Raw genomic sequence first — 19,675 nt, forward strand, 5'->3', positions numbered from 1 at the left:
GACTGCACAGTAATGGCCACAGGCCCAGGCCCACAGATCGATGAGCTATGCAACAAAATAAACGGCTACCTCCCTGATCTCTCCAGTTTTTTCGCCTCGCGAAACCTGGCATTATCACCGACTAAATCTTCCGCGACCTTATTTACAACATGGACGTCCCAAATGTCGACCATTTTGAACATCCACGTCGATGGCTCTACGCTACCGACTGTCCTACACCCCAAAATCTTGGGTGTGACGCTTGATCAGGATCTACATTTTGGTGAGCACGCAGCCGCAATTGTTCCGAGAATTCAGAGCCGTAACAAAATCCTCAAATCCCTTGCTGGCAGTACTTGGGGGAAAGATAAAGAAACGCTCATGACTACATACAAAGCAATTAGCCAGCCGATTACGTGCTACGCGTCACCCATATGGTCGCCAAGCCTAAAAATTACCCACTGGAAGAAGCTACAGGCCTGCCAAAATACTGCTCTCAGAATTGCCACGGGCTGTCTTCTTATGTCCCCAGAACACCATCTACATAATGAGGCGAGAATACTCCCCATCAGGGAAAGAAACGAGATGCTGACCAAACAGTTCCTGTTGAATACCCAGAAACCTGGGCATCCCAACAGACATCTGATTGACGAGCCAGCACCGCCTAGGGGCTTAAGGAGTCATCTCCGTAAGCATTTTGAGGAAATACGGCATCTGAGAACACAGCCGTATGAAGCGAAAAAACACAAGCAGGTCCTTGGTGAACTCCACAAACAGGCGTCGGACCTTTATGCCGGGAATTGCCCGGTGAACCCAGTACTCAAAGTAAAGTATCCAAAACTTGCGGAAGAGGAACGCATACTCCCCAGGGAAACGCGTGTCACTCTGGCTCAACTTCGTTCTGGATACTGTAACAGGTTAAACTCTTACCTATCCAGAATCAACCCCGACATACAAAATGTATGCCCCGCTTGCAATGTGTCCCCACATGACACCAACCATCTCTTTAATTGTAATGTGGAACCAACGCCTCTAACACCCCTTTCCCTATGGTCCACCCCTGTTGAAACAGCAAGTTTCCTTGGACTCCCGTTAGAGGATATTGATGACAGTTTGTGATCGGTCGCGTCTGTTAGGTGGGCGAAGCACTGCTACAACAACAACAACAACAGTGTCCAGCACCTTCTCTGTGATTGTCCAGCACTTAGTAGGCGTAGGTTGGCCATCCTTGGTAAACCTTTTCTACATGACTTCGCTGAGGTCTCTAGCTATGAAGTAAAGGCTCTAGCAAAATTTATAATTTCCACGAGTTAGACCCGCTTTAGGCAGGGTAGGGGTCCTCTTTTGAGACCGTATAGGGTATTACAATGGGCCCATTGGTGGCCTAAGTAGTGAGCTGTTACCATAGTGTCCAGCTCAGCCCTCACAACCTAACCTATCATTGTCGAGTCGTTGGATTGCTATTGGTGTGCGATCGGCTTGTTACCGAAGGGCTATCGATATATTATTGACTTGATTGCTTTCGGCAACTTGATAAACTGTTTTCGGCTATGAGACGTCGGTAACGTTACTATATAACTTAACAAGGGGGCAGACACACTTACTTGTAAGAATGTGTTGACACCACACTTCAACAAACACAAGCAAAGCCAACGTAGGTAATTGATCCGATATCATATTGCGTAAGCAGACAAAATGCAATCCATGGGAACTGCAGCATAAGCGCCACGCAAGCGATAAAATATTATTTTGGCCAATCGTGGGAAGTGCAGTGTCAGCAATTATGAAATCACTTAGATTAATGTAGAAGCTTAGAGCTTAGTTTAAGTTAATGATAAAGTCAGTCTGTTTTTGACATTGAACGGAAATAAATGGTAAATATTGTTAAGCGGAAAAACCTATTTTTATTTGGATCTTTTCAGGTTGCAATGGGGCCGCAGGGCGGCCCCCAACTTTAACCTTTTGGAGCCCTAGTCCTTGGGCTCCTTAACTGGCACCCGAGCAGGGACCCACTGGCAAAGTGATAGTGATAGTGATAGTGGAGTGCTAAGAAAAAAAAAAAATAATAGCAATTTTACCGATAAAGGAATAAAAAAATATATAGAGAGGCAAAACCTCAGCTTAGATAATTTAAGGCTTGTACAGCCAATAACGAAAATACCAAAACCGAGATTCACCTTCGAGGGGACCCTCCGGTTATAACGATAGCTTAACTCTGCGATTCCCTTCGGGACCCCCCAGGGTATAAAAGCTCCTCTCCCCAGGAGAGGTAAAACGAATAATAAAAAAAAAAAAAAAACAAGTGAATAACAAAAAGTTGAGTGAAAAGTGATGCTACGCGCAATAAATTACTACGTCCAATCCTAAAAGCCCTCAGAGGGCTATACAGGAATAATATTAAAAGAAGCGAGCCTGTGACCCCTAAGATCCTCTGGCGCGCGAATAACATTCAACACGAAAATTGAAACATTTTATAAGTGAATTATCCTACGGCCCCACTATTGCTATTCCAAGTGCACGTATAATCACACTGGCTGGGTGAGTCCGTATACCTATACTTCTAGGACGGACCTCACCATACCAAAGGCCGAAAAATGGTTAACGACTCCTGTGACCGTGTCATGTACACACAATTTTTTTTTGCAATGTGCAACTTGCCGCTCCCTTCAGGATACGGCAAAAATTTCCTTCTGAAAAAGTTAACCCGAGCGTACACATAAGAACACACTTTGGCCGGCTTTAAAAATTAACCCGAGCGTACACATAAGAACACACTTGGGCCGGCTTATCCTTTTGTGGAGTTTCCAGGGTACACATCAGTACACACTGGAAACGGTCACTCGTTACTTGCGATACTTTCAGCGTATCCATAAGAACACGCTAAAGATTCGCAATATGTCCAGGGCGTTGTGGAGCAACTGTGCCTTAGTAGGTTGCCTTCAATCTGATTGTCGACGACTAAAAAGGAGTGACACAGCCTCCCCTGACCAAAACCATAATTATATAAAGACTAATGTACTGTGAAACGCCAACTTGGTACATGTCGCCGTTGCCATAAGAACACGGTAAAAGTTTCACAAATGTAACTAAAGTCCTTTTTTTCTTTGCAGGAAACTGTCAAAGTGTAAGGACAACCTTAAAACTAAAACAAAAAACAAACAAATCGTCTGTGCTATAAGGACTATCCCGTCAGGTGATCGCGAACGCCAGTAAGTAACACAAAAAAAATAAAAAACAATTTTTAAAGAGCCACCGCGTGCCAAATTAAAATTTAAAAATATATTTTTTAATCTCAAACTAAATTTTTTTTTTATCTGAAATGGACGCTTTAGCCACGAAAGTTAATGAACTTAATGGGGGCATTAATGCTATCCTCGAGCAGATTAGGCGGCTTGAGACACGCCTTGGGGGTATAGAAAGCAACGGTGTTGCTCTGAACTCTAGGCTAGGGAAAATTGAATGCAATAACGCGAGTTTAGAACAAAATCTTGCCAGAATCGATGAGCGATTGGGAAGAGTAGAACAGGGTGGCGTAAGAACGCAGCCACAGGGGGTATTGGCAGCGGTGTGAACACCACTGTCGGAGCAAGACCTAAAGGATATTGGCAGACTCCCCGACTGCGTGAAGGAGCTGCAAGTTTTTCAAGGCAGCCCTTCTCAATACATCTCTTGGGTTCACAGCGTTGAAGGAATTCTGTCGGACTACGATATCATCAAGGAAAGGCCCCTGTATCGTGCCATCCTGCAACATATTAGGCAGAAAATCCGTGGCTTTGCCGATGCAGCACTGGTAGCGTATAATGTTTTCGATAGCGATTGGGTAGAAATAAAAAGGGTATTATCGCTGCATTACGCAGACAAAAGGGACATTAGGACTTTAGAGCACCAACTGAATCAGCTAGCTCAGAGAGGGTCAAAACTAGATGATTTCTACGCAACGGTCAATCATCAGTTGTCTCTAATAGTGAACAAAATCAAGTGCGATGACTATAGCCAGGAAACCGTGTCGGTCCTTGTGGAAACGTACCGTAACAGGCCACTCGATGTTTTCATACGGGGCCTCAGTCCAGAATTGTCACGTATGCTTATAGTGCAGAAGCCAAAAACACTGCCAGAAGCGTACACGGCCTGCCTTGACATCCAGAACCTAACGTTAAGGAACACAATAGTCCATGCAAACACTCCAAATAGAGTAGTTGTCCCCACCAATACCCTGTCGCAAGTTACTCAGAGACCACCGTTACCTCCTCGATCACGGTCTACATGCAACTGGACGAATCGGAACAATACTCAAGGGAATGGCCGGTCATCCTACAACAGATTCCAAGGCAATCAAGGGACGAACACCGCACCTCCTGCTAGACCCGCAGCCCCAAAACCTGCGGAAAGAATGGATGTCGACGACAGTGTTCAAACCAGACAGGTGAACTACATGAACCGACCGACGAATAACAACGCCTTCAAGAGGGGACCAGCATCATCGATTGAAAAGATGCCCAAACAGCAGAGGCTCTACAACATGGAAGTCAAAAGCGCAGATGTAGAAAGCGGACCTTCGACGTATGCTGAATCGACAGAAGACAACTTCCAGCAGGTAAATTTTATAGCGGACGGGCCACCAGCCTATTTCATATGAGGACTACCGTGCAATCCAGTATACCCTATCTCACTTGTTTGACACCAAACAAAGTAGCCCTAAAGTTCTTAGTTGACACAGGGGCAAATAAAAATTTTATAAGACCTGAATTGGCAACTAATACAGTCCCAGTCAATCCACCTTTCTCAGTAACCACCGTAGCAGGACCTGTAGTAATAAACAAAAAAATCAGTGGGAGATTTTTCCAAAATGCTGGTAACGAAGCTATGGTGACCTTTTACGCACTTCCTGGTTTAAGCTCGTTTGATGGGATAATAGGCGATGACACCCTCAAAGAACTGGGTGCCGTCATAGACAGGAAAAAACATGTCCTTACAATAGATCCCAATATAAGAATTCCGCTCAAAAACAAAGTCGTAGGAAGCCTAAATTTTTTCGAAACTGACGATATACCCGACGCAATTCTCCCAAGCCTAAAAGCCATGATAGAAAAGTATTCTCATTTGTTCGGTCCACTTAACATCAAATCAAATATTAAAACCACAGTTCGAGCTGAGATAAAGACTACCACGAATGAGCCCATATACACGAAAAGTTACCCATATCCTGCAAACATGAGGTAAGAGGTAGAAAAACAAATTACTGAGTTGCTTGAAGAAGGAATTATACGACCAAAGCCCGTACAATTCTCCTATTTGGGTAGTTCCGAAAAAACCCAAACCCTCTGGTGAAAAGCAGTATAGAATGGTAGTGGACTTCAAACGTCTGAATACAGTCACCGTGCCAGACGCCTATCCTATCCCAGATATTAATGCAACGCTGGCCAGTTTAGGGAACGCAAAATATTTCACAACTATAGATCTGACCTCAGGCTTTCACCAAATCACAATGAAAGAAACAGATATACCCAAAACAGCGTTTTCAACAATGAATGGAAAGTACGAATTTCTGAGATTACCTTTTGGGTTAAAAAACGCTCCGGCTATATTCCAGCGAATGATTGATGACGTTCTTAAATAGTATATAGGGAGGATATGCTACGTGTATATCGACGACATTATTGTCTTTGGAAAAAGTACAGACGAACATTTAGTAAATTTAGAGATAGTGTTTAAACGGCTTGCGGATGCTAATTTGAGAGTGAATTTGGAAAAAACTAAGTTTATGAGAACGGAAGTAGAATTTCTGGGATATGTAATAACATCCGACGGGATGAAGGCAGATCCTTCAAAGGTCCAAGCTATAGAGAACCTCTCACCCCCAGAAACGCTTAAGGAACTAGAAAGCTTTTTGGGAATGACGTCGTATTACCGAAAGTTCATTCGAGATTACGCTAAGGTTGCTAAACCCTTGACCAATCTCACATGCGGTGAGAATTCGCAGGTCAAGGCAAACCAATCTAGAAGAGTGCGTATCAAAATGAATTCCGAGGCCCTTCAGGGCTTCGATACTCTAAAAAAACTACTCGTTTCCTCAGATATTCTCGCATTTCCAGATTTCGAAAAACCGTTCAACCTTACCACCGACGCCTTGGTGGGGTGCTATCCCAAGGAGAAACAGGGAAAGATCGACCCATCGCCTACATCTCAAGATCTTTAAGCAGAACAGAGGAAAACTATGCCACAAACGAGAAGGAAATGTTGGCTATAGTTTGGGCTCTAGACAACTTGAGATCCTACTTCTATGGGGCGAAAAAAGTTAGAATTTTCACTGACCACCAGCCTCTCACTTTTGCGTTAGGAAGTCGAAACTATAACGCCAAGTTGAAGAGGTGGAAGGCTAGAATAGAAGAGTATAACCACGAATTGATTTACACTCCTGGTAAATCGAATGTCGTGGCGGATGCTCTCTCCAGAATTCCATGCCAGGCAAACCATTTGACAGCACCGTCGGAACCCAACGATGCACCAACAGAAGCTAGAAGTGACGAGGGGACAGCTCACAGTGCTGAACAGGATTCTTCGGACCTTATTCCACACGTTGAAGCCCCTTTGAACGTTCTCCGAAACCAAATAATTTTTACGGAGGGGAATGCAATGACTTGTGTTGAAAACCCACATCCAGGATTCACTCGTCATTATGTGAGACTAGATATAATTGAAAAGGCCAGCTTAACCGAAGCCTTGAAGGAACGCCTAAACCCAGCATTCATAAATGGAATAAAGATTCCAGAAAATTACTTGCAACTCCTACAAGAAGTATATATAGAACATTTCCTTTTATACAAAATTAGGATAACTCAGAGGGTGGTCGAGGATGTGGCCAACGAGGATAGGATTTGCGGTATAATAGAGACAGAACATAGGAGGGCCCATAGAAACTCAAAAGAAAATAGGGAACAAATCTTGGAAAAGTATTATTTTCCCAAAATGGCTAGTAAGATAAAAAATTTCACTTCTAACTGTGAAACCTGCCTTGCTAACAAGTATGATAGGCATCCGGCAGTACCACCGATAAAAGAGACTCCAGTGCCGAAATATCCATGCGAAATAGTGCATGTGGACATTTTTGAAATTCAAGGGGAGAAATTTTTATCTTGCATAGACAAATTTTCAAAATTTGCCAAGCTTTTTCACATTAAAAATAAAGCATCCGTCACTCTCCGCGCTAAGCTAGCCAAAGTAATACATTATTTCACAACTCCTAAAATGATAGTCACCGACAATGAGAGGGGATTTATGACTCCATTGGTATGTAACTACATAAGAGGTTTGGGAATCGAACTATATCAGACTCCAATTCGAAGAAGTGAAGTAAACGGCCAGATCGAGAAATTCCACTCTACCATTATTGAGATTTATCGGTGCCTCCGGAAAGAAATAAATAACGCTAGACCAAAGGAATTGGTGTATATTGCTGTCGATCGTTACAACACAACAATACACTCTGTAACGAAGAGGAAGCCTAGCGACATATTTTTCAACAGAACCGAAAGAATTAACTACCAAGGCCTAACCAACTTCAAAAGTAGGGTCCACAAGGAGATTAGGGAACAAATATAGAGAAACCAGGAGTTAAGAAATCTCCGATTGAATAAAAAAAGGAAAAGAGCTAAGGAATTTAGGCCAGGAGATGAGATTTAGTCAGGGATAAACAGATAAAATCAAAACAAAAGGCACTTTACAAAAAGGAAACGGTTGGTAAAGACAATACAGTGACATTGCTCACAGACACTGGCAAAAGGATTCATAAAGCGCAGATAAAAATTACGCCAACATAAGGAAAAACAAAAAAACAAAAAAAAAAAAAAAAAAAAAAAAGATAATAAGGTCACCACGGGAAGTCAACAACAAAAAGATGTCCCAATGAGGGACCCAAAGATTTGTAATTCTATAGCACAGACGACGCCAAAAAGGCGTCAATTTCAAGATCAAAGACCTTTTCTATAACAAACCACATAAGCGATTAAAGAGGCAACATAAAATATTGCAAAAAACAAAAGGAAAAAAAAAACCAACAAAAAAATACAAAAAAACAGAGGAAACGATTTTTCGTTTAAAAAATTTTTAATGAAGCAATATCTGCCCACAAGAATATTAATTACACGCTTAATAAAAGAGGCAAAATAAAAAATACATTTTTTTCTTAAGAAGAAATCTGCCCACAACCAAAAACTAACTATGCGCTTACTAAAAAAGGCAAATTAGACAAATAGAAAAAAAAAAAAAAAAAAAAAAAAAAAACTTTAAAGAAGGGGGTAAAGAGGAAACATTTCAGTAATTCTTAGAAATATTATCCTCTTTCCTCAGCTTCTTTACCACGAGTTTTTGTAAGGCGGCAGGATCCAAGGGTAGTAGCCTTTAACGCTACCTTTCAAACAAAAAAAAGAATTACAAACTACCTCCCTTTCATATCCCTGCTCTCGGATCCTGTGGACCTTCCAAGTACCACGATGGGTAGCCGGGGACGGTGGTAGGATATAGGAATACATTTAAACGCAACAAAAAACATAAATAAAATAATAAAATTCAAAAAAGCACACAAAAAATTTCATTTTTTTAACTCTTCCCTTAGTGTGGAAAGATTTTTTTATTATACAATAGAATGTTCTTTAAATAATAATAATAAAAGGAAAAAATACAAAAGAAAACAAGATTTACATTATGTAACCATTTATTATTAGTTCACCGTCCCTGGGATAAATAATAAAAGTGCCTAAAAACAAAAAATGGTCAATACTAATCTTACCAACACTAATGAGTTTTTTTCTCTCCATAATGGAACACAGTTTAGTTTTAATATCTGGCGTGTACGGCCTCAACATCTACAATTATGGCTCCCCACTGGTAACTATTGAGCACGGGCGTGGTTGGATCCTGAACGGACACTTCAGTTTAGTCCATGTGGTCGACCTAAACTACTTCAACACGGCTTTGGTCAAATTGATGGAGTCAACAGAGCACGATATTACAAGCAGGGCTGTGCGGACTGTGCTACAATTCCACCTAAATTAAACTAAGCTGCGTCTCGACGAACTACAAATAAGCAAATCACGAAGGGTACGTTCCATTGACTGGATTGGTTCAGCATGGAAGTGGATAGCTGGGTCTCCAAATGCAGCGGATTGGGACTATATTCTTCGAAGCATGAATGACGTGATAATAAACAACAATCACCAGTACCGGGTCAACGAAAAACTATTCAACGGTACCCGCGAGGCAATCGAGAAAGCAAACGAAGCGATGCTCCACATTAACGCTATAAGCAAAAACATTAGCGAGGAGAATATCGAACTTCTTGACCTAAGCAAAGTCCTTATCTTGAAGGAACAGGTGTCATAAGTCGTCCAAGCGTGCCAAATGGCGAAATCTGGCGTAATCAACACAAATCTTCTTGATCGAGACGAGATTGGAAGGCTCATAATGGAGGAAGATTCCCTACCATATCAGAACACCATTGAAGCCATAGAGTACGGGTCGGCCTCCGTGTATTCAAACGGTAGCACACTTTTGTACGTACTCTCATTGCCAAAGGTAAAACCAGATGGATACCGACTCCTAATAACACGGGCCGCTGTTATAAAAGGACAACACGTTGACCTCAGCTATAAAAAAATGCTAATAAACGAAGTTGAAACGTTCGGGGTGAACGAGGATTGCCCTTCGATCAGCAACACAACAATTTGCTCTCCCAAATCCCTGACTAAACTACGGGAAAACGGGTGCCTAGCTAGGCTAGTTAAAGGTGGCGATGCCAAATGCCGCTTTGAACCAGACAACACCAAAACCGTCGAGATGATGACAGACTCAACAATATTTGTTACAAACTTTGAAGGCCTATTACAAGGGAAGAACTACTCCACAATCCTAAATGGAACGTACGTCATTATTTTGAACAACGAAACCGTCACGGTGGGAACTCAAACATTCACCAGCAGATCAGTACGCACAGCGCAGGCCCTGCCACCGCCCTTGGTAAACATCACGAGCGAAGGACTAAAATTGAACCTTAACTACATTCACGGCCTGAGCATGGAAAATATTAATCAGCTTAAACAACTTGGCAATAATTTTCACTTTTCGCCTTGGCCATTCCAGCAGCCGTATGCTACATTATCTGGAGAAAACTCACTACTACAATCAACTTTCCTAGACTAAATCAGACCACAGATCAGGACCAGCCAAGCCATGCAAAGGATCCTTCTGAAAAAGGAGCTCATCTGCGGGACGCAGATGTTTAAAGGGGGGGGGGGGGGGGGGGGTACTTAACAAGGGGGCAGACACACTTACTTGTAAGAATGTGCTGACACCACACTTCAACAAACACAAGCAAAGCCAACGTAGGTAATTGATCCGATATCATATTGCGTAAGCAGACAAAATGCAATCCATGGGAACTGCAGCGTAAGCGATATGATATGCGGACAAAATGCAAGCCGTGTGATTCGCCACGCAAGCGATAAAGTATTATTTTGGCCAATCGTGGGAAGTGCAGTGTCAGCAATTATGAAATCACTTAGATTAATGTAGAAGCTTAGAGCTTAGTTTAAGTTAATGATAAAGTCAGTCTGTTTTTGACATTGAACGGAAATAAATGGTAAATATTGTTAAGCGGAAAAACCTATTTTTATTTGGATCTTTTCAGGTTGCAATGGGGCCGCAGGGCGGCCCCCAACTTTAACTTTTTGGAGCCCTAGTCCTTGGGCTCCTTAACTTATATAATCGAGAATTCATCAATAACAAATAGCATTAACACATCGCCACTCGTATCATACAAAACTTTTGAATGAAAACAAAAAAAACTTAACAGTAGTAACGTTAAATTATTTAATAATATTTATGAAATATGCAAAATATATGCAAATATACAAAAAGTATGCAAATATATAAAACATATCAGGGATATATTAATCCTTCTGACATATAACGAGTTTGTAACTGGGTCTGGGTGTATACGACCTACAGCAACAATATGCATTTGAATACGAATCCGACCTCTGAACATTAGATATCTCATTGTTAATTTTGCGTACGATTTTAATCATTTAGTATAAATGAGTTGAACCACTTAAAGCGTACTGGTCCGGTTGTACAAAGGTATGTAGAAATCAGTTTCTGAACCGCTAGACTAAATCGAACCGCTTCTATTTTTGAGGCGGTTTGCAGTCCTGGAATTAGCCTCCAGATCTTGTGACTTATTTCATTAATTTTATTACTATACGTTTGGCATTGTTCCACTTTTGTCGGAACTTATTTTGTTGGATTTTGTTTCAGTAAGACTAAAATCATTTGAGATTTTTTTCACTGTACCGCAATTTGTAAATTTTTGAAAATTTTAATTCGAAACGAGGCCCAAAACCCAGTATTGATAGCGTTTTCGGATTCAGCGGACCAGAATATATGGGAACACAAGCGTCGCATTACCAGATTTGCCAAACGTTTTTTAACTGCATACTTATTGCTTTTAATTTCTTCGAAGATCTGCCTTTGCCCCTAATAAAATTGGCTGTATAAGCTTGAAAAGAAATAAAACTATACAACTTGTTTACTTTTTCTAATTTTTAAACTTAATTGGTGAAAAGCCAAAGTTATATAATTTTCCATTTTTTCTTTTTTCACGTTCATTTATATTCTCAGTGCGTACGTTTTTAATAATTATATGCGTGTTTTTGTGTATAAGTTGTTTTTTTGATTTTCAAACATTTACCAACAAATAAACCATAAGCCAAAGCATGGCAATTTGTGCTAAAGTAGTATTTATGAATTACTAAAAAAGCAAAAACAAAAAAATTTACCACGTTCCAATCTGGCAAGGCATTGCCAATTGGTAAAATAAACACACCAAGTTAGACGGGACTGTGAGCAGTCTAAGTAAATAACAATATATGAAAATATGGGCCCTATTTCAACTTTCCAAAGCCAATACCTACACTCAGAGAAAAAATCGTTCTAAAACGAACGAAATAAGTTCAAAATTAAGAACATTCGTTGACGAAAGTCTGTTAAGTACGTTTTTTCTTAACTCGCGACCGAAGGGCATGTTTTAAGAAAAGTTTTTCCAAGCACACCGTTCGTATTTTATGACCAGTTTGGTATTGATGTATGAAACTTCTGTGCTCATTTCATGCACTACTTGGGCTTGATTTAGGATTTTTCGTTCTCACGCTTCGAGAACGATTCGTGGTCGATTTAACATTTTTCGGTCTCAATTCAAGAACGGTTCGTGATTGATCTTTGGTGGGAGGGGAAAGTATTTTTTTCAATAGGTGACCATTTATTTCTTATTAATAATAATTTTTTTTGTCATAAATAAACAATTTATTAAATTTCAAAAGTTTAAGAAAAAGTGCATAATATGCATTTTTTCATACATTTCTCTTATTGAGAAGTTATTCTTATTTGAAGACGTAATCTGAATATATACTTAAAACATTTCATAACAAGTTTGAGAATTATCTCTGCAAATGTGAATGGCACTGAACGAAAAATAAGAGTTAAAAAAAAATAGAAAATAAAAAAATCGTTTTAAAAAAATTCAGAGTTTGACGGTCATCGAACTCGCGCCACACGATCGCAGCCATAACATCATAGCCGCTGGGCCACTACAAAGGCTTGATAGCTTGTGCCAAATGTTGTATTTAACATTGTAGTGCACACGAATTATACCGTTTCTTTTTTCTTGAACTTAATTTAAGAACATTGGGCTTGGCGGAGAACTTCGAAAAACGGAAATCGGTTAGGCCCAATACCCAGCCGACTGTTGCACAATGTAATAAAGTGGTACCTGTAAAACTTTAAAAAACTTACTTGTAGAAGCGTTTTCTCGAGTTGCTTTCGTAATGCTAATTTTGCTGCTGCTTGCCTTTGTGCAGGTGTCATAGATTCTTCACGACCCGTGTGACGTTCATTCTTACGTTAAATATAATAAAAATATTTGTGAAGATATAAAAAACTGGAATATATCAATTTAAATTATTTAAAAATACCTTTAGATCTTGCTGTTGCTGCTGGCTTTGTTGAAGATGATTTGAAGCGGGGGTGATTGAAACTGAGTTGTTCACAATTCCAGTTATTTTTAAGTTTTCAGATATATTTATCTGTAAAACAAAGGATGTATATCAGAAATATATAATTATTAAAAATTGTTTAAGATATTCTCATTTAATGATAACTAAAAGGGGTTTGTCTACATAGTATATTGCCAATTTTAGCTGTTTTATGCATACTAGAGTTCGCCTAGTGGTTGAAAACGAACAACTGCAGTGCTCACTATATACACTACATAGAACAATAATACACCATATGTCACCAATTTACTTGAATTCGCCACGCTTGTATAAAATTTATTTAGAAAAGGCATATATACGGATGTTATTTATACTAATTTCAGTAAAGCGTTTGACAAAGTTTGTCACTCGTTACTCATCCATAAAATTGACCAGCTTGAGTTTAAATTGAATCTGATTCGGTAACTTCTTATCTTCTTGGCAAGACCCAAAGAGTGATTTTTAAAAATACGCTATACGATACGCTATAGATGTGCCTCCTGAATTCCTCAAGGTAACCATCTTGGCCCTATTCTGTTCATTAATGGCATCTCTACAATAATGAAGTCCTCCAAAAATTGTATGTATGCTTATGACGTTAAGCTTTTTAAGTCCTACTTGTCGTCCGAAGATAGGAAATTATTGCAATCAGATCTAAACACAAAACTAACTGAACTGTACTTGAAATCATTTAACTGTAATTACAATATCATCGCTTTTACTGAAACTTGGTTAAAGCGTCATATTTTTAATTCGGAGATTCTTTGCAATGATTACCAAATATATAGAAATGACCGCTTGAACAGAGTTGGAGGTGGAGTTTTGCTTACGGTACATTCTTCTATACCTTCCGCTGAGGTTAATTTACCTGTTATAGAAGCTACGGAATTTAAGTGCATTAGAATCCAGCTGGGAATAGGTTTTACCTATATTGCCATTTGCTATATCCCACCATCTTCAGGTCCCTCGGTGTATATGAATCATATTTCGTTACTGAAAGATATCAATTCAATGTTGAAGCTTATTGACTCGATAATTGTCTTGGGTGACTTTAATCCTCCGCACGTATCATGGACCACATCCGACCATGGTATTGTACGTGTTCTTCAAAATTGTCCAGGATCGACCTAAGACAGATAAATAGAGTTCCAAACATGTTCGGGAGGGTACTTGATTTGGAATTTGTTGATGATACATCAAAATCGATTATTAGGAGGGGTGAACCTTTCACTGTACCTGAGGACCCTTACCATCCTTCGCTGGAAATAGTTTACGAATTGGAAGAGAGTTCTCGGAGTTGCACTAACACAGAAAACAACTCTAGTTTTAGATTCGAATTCGCGAAGGCTAATTTTAATAAACTCAACCAAATTTTATCGACAGTAGTTTGGACAAATACGGTGCAGATATTGACAAAAACGTTTCTGACTTCAATGCCATGATTCACGCTATTCTGGAAAGATATGTACCTAAGCGTAAACGTGTTTCCGCTATACAAGGAGACGGGTTCACACTCCGACTACTTGAAGTACTCTATATAGCGTCATAAATATTTTGAATTAAATAAAACGTGCTATAATACCTATCTCTGTGCGATGAAAAAGAAAATAACTTGCAATCCTAAAGCTTTCTATGATTTCGTGAACTCTAAACGTAGGGTTAAAGGGTTTCCTTCTGGTATGAAATCCCGTGATGATTTCTGTAACGACTATCAAGATATTGCTAAGTTCAATGCACAATTTTTCAAATCTAACTATTCCGCTGAATTAATTTCTTTGTCTAGTGAATACCCGTATCAACTTAACTCACTTAACGCAATTAATATTCCAGCAATATCTCCAGAAGAGGTTTTCACATATTTAACGTCTTTGAAGGAATCTTATAAATACGGTCCTGACCTAATTCCCACATGTTTTCTAAAAAAATCCGCTGAACACATTTATCAGCCCCTAATTGCTTTATTCAACATGTCCCCAAAACATGGTGTTTTTCCTGCTGCTTGGAAGGAATCTTTTCTAATACCGCTCCACAAAAACGGCAGTAGGTCATGTGCAGAAAATCATAGAGGAATTGCAAAATTGTCTGCCACCCCAAAGGTATTTGAGCCATTGTTACCAATCAGCTAACATTTTCCATTTCGACATTGATTGCGGACTCTCAACATGGATTCTGTAAAGGCAAATCTACCATTACCAACCTACTTCACAACTCATGTTTCTAATGGATTTAGAGAAAATCTTCCCGCCGATGTTATTTAAACTGATGTCATTAAAGCATTTGACAAAGTTTCCCACTCCTTGCTTATCCACAAGCTGAATCGACTTGGCTTCCATCCTGGTCTCACCCAGTGGATATCTTCGTATCCTCTTTCAGATGTTATTAATGTTCCCTCTGGCGTCCCACAGCGCAGTCATCTCGGTCAAATTCTGTTCTTGCTATTTATTAATGATATCTGTACCAGAATAAAATATTCCAAAATTTTAATGTATGCTGATGATGTAAAACTTTTTAGGTACTATACGTCTATTGAAGAACGTCCCTTGCTTCAAGCGGATTTAAACTGCTTAGCGAATTCAATGCCGCTGAACATCAATAAATGTAAATTGATGTGCCTCTCTCGGAGATCTTTGCCAGCAGCCTCTCACGTCCTTGATAACTTTTGTCTTGTATCAGTAAATTATTTTGTTGACTTGAGAGTCACGGTGGATGCTAAACTTAGTTTCAACCTTCATATTATGAGTACCCTTATGTAACCAAAGCCCTTTTTACCACATTGGTTAGACCGATACTAGAATACGCATAAATAGTCTGCAATCCGCGATATCAAGTTCATGCAGATAGGCATGAGTCAATACAGAAGCAATTTTTACTTTTTTCTTTAAAGAACTTTCATTGGGACTCTGCGTATAATCTTCCACCTTATACTAGTCGGTTAAAGCTTATCAATCTCCCAACTCTCCCTAGTCGTAGAGAAATGCTAGGCGTATTATTTATGGCTAAACTACTGAATGGACTAATTTCTAGGAGGAAAACTGTCCTATCCTATCTTAACTCGTAACAAAATTAAAAAAATATAAAAAAAAATCTTTATATGCTAAAAGCTTTAACATATTTAACAATTTACTATATGTATAATTTTCAACTGTTATGTACATATATAATACTCTGGAATTCCTTTCAACGTATTCTTATTAAAGTAAAGAGTTTTTTCAAAGATGAATAATTTAATTATTTATTTTAAAACGTTTTTCTGACTGACTGACAATATTCTCCCTGATTGTCTTTTTATAGGCTTTTATAAAAATAAAAGCATATTTGATTGATTACAAAACAGTATATAACAACACAGTATAACAAGTTATATTTTCTTATCCAACACCCCCTCTTGATCAATCAAATTTAGTTCCTTCATTAATTTATAAAATCTTATTTTATCTAATCCCTTTGTGAATATATCAGCAAGTTGATCCTCCGATGGAATTGATTTAATATTGATTACTTTTTTCTGAACGTAATCCCTCATGAAATGGTGCTTTATATCTTATGCTTCGTACGATTGTTTTCTAAATTATTACACATATCTATACAGCCTTTGTTGTCTTCGTATATTATTATTGAATAACTTGAATTTACTTCATATAAGTCTTCTAAAATTCCTTTTAACCATAGTCCTTCTGATACTGCATTGCTCAAAGCGACGTATTCCGCTTCACTTGATGACATTGCTACAGTGGTTTGCTTCTTGCTAGACCATGCCACTGTACATCCAAAAACTTTGAATACAAATCCGCTTGTGGACTTTCTGTCGTTACTATCACCTCCCCAATCTGCATGAGCATACCCTACTAATGGAATATTACAGTCTCTTCCAAATTTCATCTTGACTTGCACAGATCCTTTTAAATAACGAATTATCTTTTTCAATGCTCATTTCCAGAACTTTGTTGAAAACGACCCAGATAGCTTACTGCAAAACAAATATCCGGTCGGACTGAAAGCATAGTATACATTAGACTACCTAATAGTTCCTGATAATTTCCTTTATTAAAACTCTTGCCCCCATCCTGTTTCAATAATTTTAAATTTTTCTCTATAGGGGTTTTGCAAGGATTGCAATCATGCATTTTAAATTTTACCAACAGTTTTTGGATATAACTTTCTTGTGACAAATATAACTCATTGTTACCCTTTTCAACTTTTACTCTCAAAAAATATTTTAACTCTCCGCAATCTGTCATTTAAAATTCTTTAGATAGCTGCTTCTTTAAATTAAATACATACTTGGTTCTTAGATCCAGCTATCAACAAGTGATCAGAATACAAAACTATTATTATAATGAGACTATCCTCAATCTTACTGTACAAACAGTAGTCATGTTGGGATCTTTTAAAACCTAATTTCAATACAAAAGTATTGAATTTTTCATTCCAACACTTTGGTGCTTCTTTTAGACCATAAAGTGACTTAGGTAGCTTGCAGTATTGATTCCCTTTTGATGTCACGCCTTCTGGTACATCCATATATACATCCTCCTTCCAATCTCCATGAAGGAAAGCTGTCTTTACATCAAGATGATGAAAATATAAATTATTTTTTATGCCAACAGCTAACACTACTCTTATTGTAGATAACTTTGCTACAGGAGCAAATGTCTCATAAAAATCAACTCCTTCTTTTTGCATATATCCCTTTACTACAAGTCTCGCTTTATATCTCACTGGTACACCTTCGTCACTTTCTTTAATTGTGAATATCCATTTTGACTTTAGGTTCACCTGATAACTCTACTAATTTCCAAACTTTATTAATATTCATAGAATTCAATTCTTCCTCCACTGCTTTGACCCAAAGTTCTGTATCATCTCTGCCGAATATTTCAGAGTATTTCAATGGAATATTGCTCGAAAATGTACTTAAATTAGCATAGCCAAACATATTTTGGAAACTCTTTTGACATAGACGTTCACTTCTTCTTGGTTGATCTCTATTGTCAGATCCCGATATTGGTTCTTCCACCACTTGTACTTCGTCCTCCAGAACTGCACTTGAATCTTGAAAAACATCATCAGTCAATTCTTCGTCATGAGATTCCACAACTTCCTCGATTGATTCAATGCATGGTTCGACATATTCAATTACTTTCCCCTCTTGCTCGAAACATCTTATTACATTTGTGTTTTGCTTATCTTTGATGTTTTCTATGAACGGAAAATTATTTCCATCAAAAATCAAATCTCGAGCTACTATTAATTTATAATTTTCCAAGTCCCAAAGACGATAACCATTCGGTGTATACCCAACAAATACACATTTAGTACTTCTATCGTTCAACTTACATCTCTTTTTATACGGTACACAAGCAAACGCTTTGCAACCAAATATTTTGATCTTGTTAAGATTTTGCTCATACCCATACCAAATTTCCGCAGGTGTAGTATTCTTCTTAAGTGATTTTGTTGGCAATCGATTGATGATATACACTCCAGTCAACGCTGCTTCACACCACATTCGTCTTTGTAAAAGAGACTGTAAAAGCATACCCCTTATTTTTTCTGTAATTGTTCGATTAAACCTTTCAGCAACCCCATTTTGCTGAGGCGTATACGCTATGGTGGTTTCTACCTGAATTCCTTTCGAAACATACCAATCTTTCTGATCTCTTGAAAAATATTCTGTGCCATTGTCAACAGTTAATCTTGATATTTTCGTTGAAAACATTGCTGATGTCATTGCTTCATACTCCTTAAATTTACCAAATACTTCCGACTTCTTTTTCAAAAGATAAATAAATGCAAAATGACTAAAATCATCAATAAACGATAATATATATTTTGAACCATCCCATCCTACAGGATCAATTGGACCACAGACATCACTGTGTATCCTTTCTAAACCTCGTGTTGCTCTATGTCTTGTTGCATTAAAAGGAAGTCTAGTTTGCTTGCTTTTCAAGCAAATTTCACATTTATCAATGCTATTTATATTCTTCATCGAACAACTTATCAAATTTCTGCTTATTAAATTCTTCAAATTTTCTTTTCCTGTATGACCCAATCTTTTGTGCCAATCCTCTAAATTACTTTCATAGCTAGTCATTACTAAATTTTTCTCCTTTACTACAATTTCAAGCTCATACAAACTTCCACTTGGATATGCATTTGCAATAATCTTACCATCATTCTGAATAAGTGCTCCATTTGATTCAAATACAACATTTAATCCAGCTTTCGTCATTTTACTAACAGAAATCAGATTATCTCGCAACTCCGGTACATATAACACATTTCTCATGCTCACTGCAACTCCCAAAGACGTAAGTCCATTCAGTTCTCCAACAAAGTTTGCTTCTAAGCATTGTGAATCTTTTGCCACATGAATCACCACAGGAGCATCCAGTTTTTTAATATTACTTAAGCAATTTCTATCTCTTACCATGTGATATCTCGCACCTGAGTCCAACTTAAATAGCACACACTTCCTTTTCAAATCCGGAATGTTATCAAACTTACCAGCAACAAAACATACCCTCTGATTTGTAGCTGTTTTTGCTTCCTTCATCCAACATTTCCTAGCTTTGTGGCCAAACTTACCACATTTATGGCATTTGCCTTGA

The 19,675-nt window shown here is 38.4% G+C and overlaps 1 protein-coding gene across 4 annotated transcripts in view; it reads right to left on the reverse strand.

Annotated features, from left to right (window-relative positions):
• The window catches only part of simj (simjang), a 501,009-nt gene that overhangs the window by 225,084 nt on the left and 256,250 nt on the right, over nucleotides 1-19,675 (reverse strand). For all 4 annotated transcript variants that reach the window (XM_067787067.1, XM_067787065.1, XM_067787068.1 and 1 more), the window contains 2 exons: nucleotides 13,002-13,112; nucleotides 12,823-12,924 (listed from right to left, as the gene is read on the reverse strand). In XM_067787067.1, coding sequence (XP_067643168.1) covers nucleotides 12,823-12,924; nucleotides 13,002-13,112 — 213 coding nt within the window. The remainder of the gene's footprint in view (nucleotides 1-12,822; nucleotides 12,925-13,001; nucleotides 13,113-19,675) is intronic.

Source organism: Eurosta solidaginis, chromosome 5, assembly GCF_040869045.1.
Source record: "Eurosta solidaginis isolate ZX-2024a chromosome 5, ASM4086904v1, whole genome shotgun sequence".
Classification (NCBI taxonomy): Eukaryota; Metazoa; Arthropoda; class Insecta; order Diptera; family Tephritidae; genus Eurosta; species Eurosta solidaginis.